The sequence below is a fragment of the Carettochelys insculpta genome, chromosome 12, assembly GCF_033958435.1.
Source record: "Carettochelys insculpta isolate YL-2023 chromosome 12, ASM3395843v1, whole genome shotgun sequence".
Classification (NCBI taxonomy): domain Eukaryota; kingdom Metazoa; phylum Chordata; order Testudines; family Carettochelyidae; genus Carettochelys; species Carettochelys insculpta.
Window position 1 is genome coordinate 42,954,486 of NC_134148.1, and position 11,710 is coordinate 42,966,195.

An 11,710-nucleotide genomic window follows, 5' to 3' on the forward strand; every position below is an offset into this window, starting at 1 on the left:
GTGTAAAATTGAATAATTGAGACTTGTGCTGACAAGATCTGTTTCAAAGCAGTTAGCTCTTGGGGAACTGTGCCATGCCCATATTTCAGCATTCTTGTTCTAAGGCTGTGTCTACATTACAAGATAAAATTGATTTTGTTACAGTCAGTTTCTTAACACTGGGTTTTAACCATTCGATTTAGAGCATCTTAACCTTCCCACAAGCTCCCCACAAAATCGACTTACTGCTACCACACATAAGTAGCTTAAATCGAGTGCTGCAATAGTGTATTGTGGGAACCTATCCCACAGTTCCCTGAACCCCATTGCATTCTGGCCCCAAAAGTAGATGAGGGTATACGATGCCACGTTCCCACATTTCATTCCCCTGTTAAGTGGACATGGGTGCTACACGGAAACAGGGTGCCTGCTCTTTATTTTGGGCTTGGAGAATGATTTACACCTCTTGGGAAAGAGGACTCTAAGAATGAATCATTAGGCTAAATGACCCCAGACTATAGGTAGGTTTGGACCTGGAAAAGAGGACCCTAAGGAAGAGGGTCTGTTCACCGCTGCAGGCTTTATTTTGACAACTGTGGTAATTGTGTAGCTAATACATTGTCTTCGTTGAAATACATATGGCTTTGGGTGGCTAAAAGACAGTACACTGTTGACAGCCATGAAAATCGTGACCACCCACGGAGACCCTTTCAGGAACTGGTATCTGGATTTAGGCCTGCTACCAAAGAAGACCCATATGTCTAAGTACACAAGGTTGCTACACTGAAACTCAAATGATACATCAGGCTAAAACACCCCAGACTACAGCCAGGTTTGGACCTAGAAAAGAAGCCCCTAAGGACGAGAATATTCCCTGCTGCAAGCTTTGCTTCAACAACTGTGGTAATCATATAGCTAATACATTGCCTTCATTGAAAGGCTTCATTTAGCCTTGGGGTGGCTAAAACACCCTTGGCTACAGCCAGCCCTGAAAATCATGATCACCGAGGAAGACATCCCCTGGACGGCTAAAAGACCCGCGGCTAAAGCCATTCCCCAAAAATCGTGACCGCCAAGGGAAACATGCCCTGGGCAGCTAAAAGACCCCTGGCTAAAGCCATTCCCTGAAAATCGTGACCACCAAGGGAGACATCCCACAGGCAGCTAAAAGATCCCTGGCTACAGCCAGCCCCCAAAAATTGTGACCCTCACTGTGCACAGGCTGCCTGGCACCTTGCACAGCACATCCTTTTATTGGTTCGGGGTCAAGCCATGTGATGCAGCTGGGCACAAGAATGTTCCAGACTGTTTGGAGCCTCTGCGAGAGGGGAAGGGAGGAGATGTGGGGGTCAGGACAACATGTAAACTGCTGAAAAGAAGTTTCTCAAACTACCAGACAAGCATGACCCCCACCCACAGCCTAGCTGACACGTGATATGGGGGGCCAGCAGCTGGCACTAGGCAGCACAGAAAAAAAGGCAGCTAGCAGGGGTATGCACAGAACCACAAACCCCACAGCTGTGCTACTAGTAAAGAAAAGGAAGATTTTTCAGCCTCTCATGACCATACAGCCATGGGCTTGCAGGTGTTGAATTGTAAAGGTTTTGCTGTTGCCTAATTCCTCCGCATTGAGAACGGTGGAGGTGTAAGAGGCTAGAGCAGAGAACTGTGGTGCATTGTGGGGCACATACGGGATGTCTGGGGAGGCTTATGAATTTGATTTAAAGACATACCGCATCCTCACTACCCTTCATTTGGAATTTTAAATTTGAACTGAACGCTACACCCATCAGAGTACTACAATTTTAGGATTTTGATATCATGTCAATTTTAGTGGTCCATAAATCCAGTTAATGGAATTTACAGTGAGGACAGGCACTTGGAAAATTTGGGATAACTGGCTTAAAATCGATTTTTATCTTGTAGGGTAGATGCAGCCTAAGAGTAGAAAAGTCCCCAACTAGCAGGCTTGCAAAAGAGAAACTACATGCAAGTACCCTGCATCATTCATTTGAGCAGGCAGAGTTACATTCAAAATGTCAAAAGTCTCAGCAGCAGCAGCAGCAGCAGCAACCACCACCACCAGCGCCACCATGGGCTCAGCAACAGTTGGACTGTGTTTACAGTTGGCCAAAATTTCAAAAGGGCCATGCTAATGGCCAAATTGGAGAATACTAACGAGGTGCTGAAATGGATATTCAGCACCTCATTATCATGCTGCTGGCTGCGGCACTTCAAAAGTGCCGCGTTTCGATCACGCGCAGGTCATCCACATGGAGTCCTTTTCGAAATGACCTCGGAAACATCGAAATCCCCTTATTCCTGTCGGAGAATGGGTAGATGGTATAGCAGAGTGGTGTGGAACTAGTCTACATACACGAAGCCACTCTGCACTGGACAAGGAAAGATGGAACGAAATAGCGGGGGTCTGCCTCTCGTATTCAAACTGTCCATTATGCTGAATACCAGGGTCTTGATCTTTCGTTCATCGTTCAATTCTGCAGATATACCTAAATAGCTGAAACTTCTGTTGTATAACCTTCTGCAGTAGGTTATCTTCCAGCTATATCTTCCTATATAACTCCTCGTTGGTGACCTTCTGCATCCATCCTATTCTCTAGATCTTTCTATAATAGCTCATCTCAAATGCCAAAATATCCTTCTCTTCGAATCTTTCGTTATCACCCATGTCTCAAATCTGTACAACGTGCTGCTGAATACATGTTTTCAAAATGATCAGCTTTGTTCCTAAGCTAATCGCTTTGCTTTTCCAGATCTTATCCATCACATTCAAACTTGCTCTTGCTTTCGCCATTCTAGTCTCTATTTCCTTCTTATTGTCTAGATCATATGTTATGTTGCCCCCCAAGGTACTTGAACTTAGAATCATAGAACACTAGGACCGGAAGGGGCCTCGAGAGGCCATCGAGTCCAGTCCCCTGCCCCGACAGCAGGACCGACCACTATCTACACCATCCCTGATAGACATCTATCTAATCTGTTCTTAAATATCTCCAGCGAGGGAGATTCCACAACCTCCCTTGGCAACTTATTCCAGTACTTGACCACCCTGACAGTTAGGAACTTTTTCCTAATGTCCAACCTAAACTTCCCTTGCTGCAGCTTAAGTCCATTGCCTCTTGTTCTCTCCTCAGAGGCCAAGAAGAACAAGTTTTCTCCCTCCTCCTTATGACACCCTTTAAGATATCTGAAAACCGCTATCATGTCCCCCCTCAATCTTCTCTTTTCCAAGCTAAACAAGCCCAATTCTTTCAGGCTTTCTTCATAAGTCATGTTCTCCAGACCTTTTATCATTCTAGTTGCTCTTCTCTGGACCTTCTCTAATTTCTCCACATCTTTCTTGAATTGGGGTGCCCAGAACTGGACACAATATTCCAGCTGAGGCCTAACCAGCGCAGAGTAGAGCGGTAGAATGATTTCTCGTGTCTTGTTCACAACACACCTGTTAATGCATCCCAGAATCATGTTTGCTTTTTTTGCAACAGCATCACACTGTTGACTCATATTTAACTTGTGATCTACTAGAACCCCCTAGATCCCTTTCTGCTGTACTCCTTCCTAGAGAGTCTTTTCCCATTATGTATGTGTGAAACAGATTATTCCTTCCTAAGTGCAACACCTTACATTTATCTTTATTAAACTTCATCCTGTTTACTTCAGACCATTTCTCCAATTTATCTAGATCATTCTGAATTATGACCCTATCCTCCAAGGTAGTTGCAACCCTTCCCAGCTTGGTATCATCTGCAAACTTAATAAGCGTACTTTCTATGCCAATATCCAAATCATTAATGAAGATATTGAACAGAACTGGTCCCAAAACAGACCCCTGCGGAACCCCACTTGTTATGCTTTTCCAGCAGGATTGAGCACCATTAATAACTACTCTCTGGGTACGATTAGCCAGCCAGTTATGCACCCACCTTATTGAAGCCCCATTTAAGTTGGAGTTGCCTAGTTTGTCTATAAGAATATTATGCGAGACCGTATCAAATGCTTTACTAAAGTCTAGGTATACCACATCCACTGCTTCTCCCTTATCTACGAGTCTCGTTATTGTGTCAAAAGAAGCTATCAGGTTGGTTTGACGTGATTTGTTTTTTACAAAACCATGCTGGCTGTTCCCTATCACTTTACTACCTTTAACTTTTAACTATCACTTTACTAACTTTAACTTCTCTGTGTTCTTTAGTTCGATCCTGTCTACACTGATCTTTCTTCCTATTTTCTTGTCTCCAAATACTACTTTTGCTTTATCAATGTTCATAATCCACCTGTACCACTTCACTTCCTCGTTTAGCACCTGCACCGTTCTTGCTAGCTTCTCTTCATCTTCTTCAATTATAACTATATCCTCAGCAAACCTCAAGTTGTTGATTCTCATCCCTTGCACAGATATCTCTTCTACCTCTTCCTTGATCTTATCCATTGCTTTTCCTAGGTGCGTGATGAAGATACTCAGCAATATCGGATCTCCTTGTCTCATACCTCTACTCATTCTTAACCAGCTTCCCAACTTTCCACATGTTCTCACTACTGCCTTTGCATTGTTGTTGATATTCTTTAACAACCCTATCTGTCTGCTGTCCACGCCATGTGACTCCAACACTGCCCTAGTCACTTTCTGATCTATGCTGTCAAATCCCTTCTGAAAATCAACAAAGCAACTGTAGATGTTCTTGTACTTTTGTGAAGCTTCTCTGCGACCAATCTTAGTGCTAATATCTGCTGTATGGTTCTTCTGTCTTTCCTGAATCCCACTTGCTCATCCATTAGAAGTTCTTCTATCTGCGATCTCAGGCTGTCCGTCAGTATTATCATCAGAACCTTGCCTAGATGACTTGTTAGGGCAATCGTTCTCCAGTTCTTGCACTCAATGGAATTCCTGTCTTGTGTACTGTCACTCGCATGTATCTTGTACGTTCATTAGGTGCCTTCCCTTCTTTCCATGCTATATTACGTAGTCAGTGTATTTCCTGAATCATACTTTCTGTGCTGTATTTGGTCATCTCTCCTGTGATCTTATAATTTCCAGCACTCTTGTTGTCCTTTAGTTGTTTCACTGCTCTTACTACTACTTCCTTCAAAATATCGGTCTCGCTCTTGATGCTCAGCAGAGATATCTCTTTCAGTTCTTCAGTCAATCTCTGTGAGACACTTGGGTCCAACTGTGCTTTGTACAGATTGGTGTAATATCTCATCCATTGCTGCACAACCTTCTTCTTGTTCACGAGCACCTTGTTGTTCTTGTCTTTGACCACCATCTGCTTCGGCTGCCACTTCCTATTAACATTCCTAACCATCTTATACACCTCGCTGGTTTTACACTCACCGTAATACCTCTCTATATCTTCACACTGCTCCTCTAACCATTTTGCCTTATGCTTTCCGGCCACTTTCCTACCTCATTTCATTTCACTCTGTATTGTTGTTCTGCCCGCTCGGAAACATCCCTTCTGATCTTCGACACTCTCTCCTCTTGAACCAACTTCAGTGTCTCCTATGTCATCCACTTCTTATTGATCTTCTCTTCTTCCAGAACAGTCTGCTCAATTGCCTCTTCTATACCCCTGGATATCCATTTGATTCTTTTATCTAGGTCTTTCTCTGTGCCTGCATTTCTAATCTCTTTGAGCTCTGCTCTGTACATATTCCATATTTCTCCTCGCCTACCTTGCCACATCTCTTCTTTTCTAAAACCGTGTCTTATACTTTCTTCTGAGTTTCATCTTGATGTTTGCGATCGCTATACCGTGGTCCGAGTCTGTTCTCTCCTTGTAATGTTTGGCACTGCTGTAGTGGTGTTACCCATCTTCTTCTTATCAAGATTGTATGTGTCATGTTCATGGACTTCCCATCATTCGATTGCCATGTCCACTTTCTACAGTCCTTTTATTGGAATCTCATGTTGCAGATCATCATCTCATGCTCCATAGCAAACTAATAGTTTCTCTCTGCTGTCTTTCTTTCTCCATATCCAAACCTTCCCATGATTCTCTCCCAACTTTCATTATCTGTTCCGACCTTCGAGTTCCAGTTTCCTCCAATGATCAACACATCTCTCTTTGGTGTCTTCTCCAGCATCTTTGTCAAGTCTTTATAGAATAGCTTGATCTTTTCCTCCATACTGTCCAACACGGGTGCATATAGCTGAACAGCCGAGAGGTTGAACAGTTTTGCTTCGACTCTCACTACCATCATTCGTATACTCACCAGTTTGTATCCTAACAGTGCTCTTCTAGCTTTTATGCTAAGAATGAATTCAGCTCCTGCCTCATGCTTTCTTTTGTTCCCTGATCTAAATGACTTTGCAAACGCACATCTCTCCTGATGCCATCCAGTGCATCTCCACCAGTCCAAGTATATCGCATCGGTATCTCTGTCTCCTTTCAAAGCAGCTCTGACTTTCCAGTCTCCCCCTGTGTTCAGATGTTCCATGTTCCAGTTGATAGTATATGTGTTAGTTGTACTTTTCTTTTGGTAGCCAACTTATTGACCCAACCACAGTTGCTCGATTGGTGCTGCTGACCTTGTTTATCGGGGTGAGGTCTGAGCTGGCCTCTTTTATCAATTAGTCGTACGGGCATCAGATTTCATTCATATTGTTGTTTCATGATCAGCACATCATCACTTATCTGACCAGCCCTCCTCTTTCATCCAGGGTTGGGACTGGCATGGAACCCCTAGAGGCTTCATGGTGGAGTTCATAAGTCATAGATCTTCTAATAATATGAAAATAAGTAAAGTTATGGCAAAAGTCCAGACAGAGCTGAAATTTGTTTACCTAGTGATATAGTGAAGGTATACTAGGCAAATGTGTACTTGCAATTTCTATGGGTGTACTTTTATAATTTTTGATAATGTTTTATAGAATCGTATACGACACCTTTTGGATCAGAAGAAAAGAAAGAAGAAAAAACTCTAAGGAGCCTTGTGGCGATTCTGCAGGATATGATACAAAATGTTCCCACACAACGCACACCAACTGAACAAGCAATCCATACACCCAAAAGAGTAAAATCATATATCAATGAAAGTGTTCATTCTTTTTGGTTAAACATAGGCCAAAAACATCATACAAAACAAAAGAAGTCAAAGCAAAAGTCTGCTGTTACGAGAAAATTTACCCCATCTACAACACCACCATTTTGGAGGCTTCGAACTGACACAGAAGTTTCGATTGTTTTACACACTAATGAGTCTTCTAGTTCAACAACACCCTTGAAAGAAGTATTTGTCACATTTGAAAACAATGTTTTAAGAAAAAAAAGTAAAACTTTTGATCAGTTAACAAATGGATCCCTCCAAAATCTAGTGCAATCTTTAAAGAATGTAAAAAAACTCCAAGAAACAGGAAATATCACCAAAAAAGTAGAAAAACAGAAACATGTTGCAAAGGTAAAAAAGCTACATTTATTTAGGAAGGTGAAACATCGACCTGTAGGTGAAGCAATTTTAGAAAAGATTGAGAAGCTAAAAAAATTGTTACAGAGGCCACCAGATTATGTTAAACAAAATTCACATCTCAAAGAGTATGTTGAATCATCTGAAAGCTACATAACAAAAGCTCTTATGGCCGAAAAAGAAGCAGAGACTTCACTAGGTCAACTATATCACCAACCTAAAACATCACCTCCAAAAGAAAACCTAGAACATAATACAGTAATAGTAGAACACGACACAGCAGAAATAAGAAAGTTAAGAGCATTTATTAACCTGCTGTATGATTTTAGTCCTGAGCTAACTACATATATTGAGAGTTCTGACAAGAAATATGTCCCAGAGAATATTAGTGAAAAAGCTATTGCCATTCTTAACGCTATGAAGCATGTTTTCTGTGGAAATCAGGGAGAGCAAAACAAAAAAATGTTGAAGAAGTTGCTAGAGGATGATATAAATCTGTTAAACATAGTTCTAAAGAAACAGACTTTAAGTTCATTAAAATAGTTATATATTGGTAACCTTTTGTGGTTAAAGACAAATTTTCTAGTTTGTCATTGTCATCTACACCTGATCTTTGCTGTAACAATATTTATCTCAATAATTAAACACCACTTTTAAAAAATGTTCATTTGCATTGTTTACCATGGTGGATTGTTGACCCTGGATAAGCTTACTCTGTTGTTAAATTTGTGTTGGCATCTGCATGCATCATGCCTACGTACATTCTTAGTTTAAAATCTTCTTTCCTTTTGCAAGGGTTGCTCTGCAATGCTTTTGTAATATAGACCACTTAATGTAGAGGGCTGAAGTAAATCTTTTAATGTTTATTTTCTAAAATTAAGTAACACCAAACAGATCAACACTCTTGGGCAGGTGACTCTCATTGATAGGAGTGCATAGAAGGTTACTTTGGTACAGAATAGTGATGCCTGTACCTATCTCATAAACATTAAGAAACAATCCTTGGCTCCCTATTCTTGCTCGCAGGTAGAGAAGGCCATAACTGCAGTCAGATGATCAGATATGTGGAGAATGAGCTGGGAGCAAAGAGGCCTCTGGGAGCACTCCATAGGAGTATAAAAGTGGCTGTGCTGGGTCAGACCAAAGGTCCATCTAGCCCAGTATTCTGTCTTCCAGTAATGGCCAATGCCAGGTGCTTCAGAGGGAATGAACAGAGCAAATAATCAAGTGATCCATCTCCTGTCATCTGTTCGCTGCTTCTGGCAGAGTGTAGGGATGCCATTCTTACCCTTCCTAACTAATAGCCATTGATGTACCTATCCTGCATGAACCTAGTTCTTTTTTGAACCCTGTTTTAGTATTCTGGCCTTCATATCCTCTGGCAAGGGGTTCCACAGGCTGACTGTGCATTGTGTGAAGAAATCCTTCCTTTTGTTTGTTTTAAACCTGCCATCCATTAATTTAAATTGGTGACCTCTCATTTTGTGTTCTGAACACTAGTCATGATTTTATAGACCTCTGTGATATTCCCCTTTAGCCATCTCTTTTCCAAGGTGAAAAGTCACATTCTTATTAATCTGCCTTCATATGGAATCTGTCCATACCCATAATAGTTTTGTTGTCCCTTTGTGTACCTTTTTCAATGCCAGTACATCTTGTTTTGAAATGAGGTGACCACACTTGCACACAGTATTCCAGATGTACCATGGCTGTATGTAGAGACAATATTATATTTTCTGACATATTTATCCTTTTCCTAATGAATCCCAACATTCTGTTAGCTTTTTTGACTGTTGTTGCGCATTGAGTGGATGTTTTCAGAGAACTATCCATAGTGACTAAGATTTTTTTCTTGAGTGGTAATGGCTAGTTTAGGATGGGATTATATTTTCCAATGTGCCATACTTTGCATTTATCAACACACTCTTAGTCCTCATGGGAGTGTTCTTTTATGGGACCTCTTTCTCTAAAAGAAGGAAGCACAGTAGAAGTGCAAGCATGGTCAATGAACCTGCTACCATGTGGGTCCCTGAACAAAAGGCAGGTACAGAACTATTATTTAGGGGAATTTCTTGGGCTCGAGGAGTTGTGTTGACACTCTTGGCAGGAAGAGGGATGATTTTTCCCTGTTCTCCAATGTTTGTGGATATTCTCAATACAAAGCTTATTTATTCAGGTTTTGTGTCCAACATTTGACCCCAACTAAATTTTTTGTACGACAAGGCTGATATCTCTTGACTTTGAGGGAGCCCATGTCTTCCTTATGACTTCAATTTTTAAGTCTTTTGAGACTTATTTTGAAAAGTAAGTCATACTGAAAGAAGGGGATTCCTTGAACATTCTTCGTGGCTTCTTCCTGGTGTGTCAGTATATCTCATGTGGCCTTTGAAGCAGAGATGATCCAAATCAACCGTGTTTTCAGGTTGGGCCAGAGCAGATGTCCAGACCTGCAGCATGATGCAATAATCAGAGCGTTATCTCCTGAATTCTGCTGTGTAGGTGATCATTACAGAGTTATATTTTTGCTCAATAGGCTGCAAATGGTCAATGGACTTTGGGGTCTAGAGGATGAAAAGCCAAGCTGTGTGAAGTGATAAGTCAAAGTCTTCAAATATTTCTTCACTTTACCAAAGGGAACTTGCTCTCTTATGATATATGTGCAAGTTGTTATTACATTAAAAATAATTTATACTTTCTGTTGCTTGTGCATGATTACTTGCTCTTCTGCATTGTTTGTCTTAAGATTTCTTTTATGAAAACAAATTTTAAAGACTTTTGTCAAATACCGTTATTCTACTTTTCTGTTTGTTTTTATCTGTTTGTTAAAAATGATTTGAGGTTTTGTTGTCATAATGGTTATATCTTCATATTAAATCTTTGATAAGAACATAAGAACATAAGAACATAAGAATGGCCATACTGGGTCAGACCAAAGGTCCATCAAGCCCAGCATCCCATCTGCCGACGGTGGCCAATGCCAGGTGCCCCAGAGAAGGAGAACAGAAGACAAGTGATTTATCTCCTGCCATCCATCTCCTGCCCTTGTTATGAAGGCTAGGGCACCATACTTTATCCCTGGCTAATAGCCATTTATGGACCTGACCTGCAAAAATTTATCAAGCTCTTTTTTAAACCCTAATAGAGTCCTGGCCTTCACAGCCTCCTCGGGCAAGGAGTTCCACAGGTTGACTGTGCGCTGTGTGAAGAAAAATTTCCTTTTATTAGTTTTGAACCTACTACCCATCAATTTCATTTGGTGTCCCCTAGTTCTTGTATTATGGGAAAAGGTAAATAATTTTTCTATATTCACTTTCTCCACACCATTCATGATTTTATATACCTCTATCATATCGCCCCTCAATCGCCTCTTTTCCAAACTGAAAAGTCCCAGTCTCTCTAGCCTCTCCCCATATGGGACCCTTTCCAAGCCCCTAATCATCTTAGTCGCCCTTTTCTGAACCTTTTCTAATGCCAATATATCTTTTTTGAGGTGAGGAGACCACATCTGCACGCAGTACTCGAGATGTGGGCGTACCATAGTTTTATATAGGGGAAGTATGATATCTTTTGTCTTATTATCGATCCCTTTTTTAATAATTCCTAACATCCTATTTGCCTTACTAACTGCCGCTGCACACTGCGTGGATGTCTTCAGAGAACTATCCACTATAACTCCAAGATCCCTTTCCTGATCTGTCGTAGCTAAATTTGACCCCATCATGTAGTACGTGTAATTTGGGTTATTTTTTCCAACATGCATTACCTTACACTTACCCACATTAAATTTCATTTGCCATTTTGCTGCCCAATCACTCAGTTTGCTGAGATCTCCTTGTAGTTCTTCACAATCCCTTTTGCTTTTGACTGTCCTGAACAACTTGGTGTCATCTGCAAACTTTGCCACCTCACTGCTTACCTCATTTTCTAGATCATTGATGAACAAGTTGAACAGGATCGGTCCCAGGACTGAGCCCTGGGGAACACCACTAGTTACCCCTCTCCATTGTGAAAATTTACCATTTATTCCAACCCTTTGTTTTCTGTCTTTTAACCAATTTCCGATCCATGAAAGGACCTTTCCTCCTATCCCATGACCACCTAATTTACATAAAAGCCTTTGGTGTGGGACCGTGTCAAAGGCTTTCTGGAAATCTAGGTATATTATGTCCACTGGGTGCCCCTTGTCCGCATGTTTATTAACCCCTTCAAAGAATTCTAATAGATTAGACAGACACGACTTCCCTCTGCAGAAACCATGCTGACTTTTGCCCAACAATTCGTGCTCTTCTATGTGCCTTGCAATTTT

At 41.2% G+C, this 11,710-nt stretch overlaps 1 protein-coding gene across 14 annotated transcripts in view; it reads left to right on the top strand.

Moving 5' to 3' along the window:
* The window catches only part of SPESP1 (sperm equatorial segment protein 1), a 55,099-nt gene extending 44,576 nt beyond the window's left edge, over positions 1 to 10,523 (top strand). For all 14 annotated transcript variants that reach the window (XM_075007210.1, XM_075007206.1, XM_075007207.1 and 11 more), the window contains one exon: positions 6,872 to 10,523. In XM_075007210.1, the coding sequence (XP_074863311.1) occupies positions 6,872 to 7,947 (1,076 nt within the window). In that variant the 3' untranslated portion in view covers positions 7,948 to 10,523. The remainder of the gene's footprint in view (positions 1 to 6,871) is intronic.
* Positions 10,524 to 11,710: the final 1,187 nt, after the last annotated feature.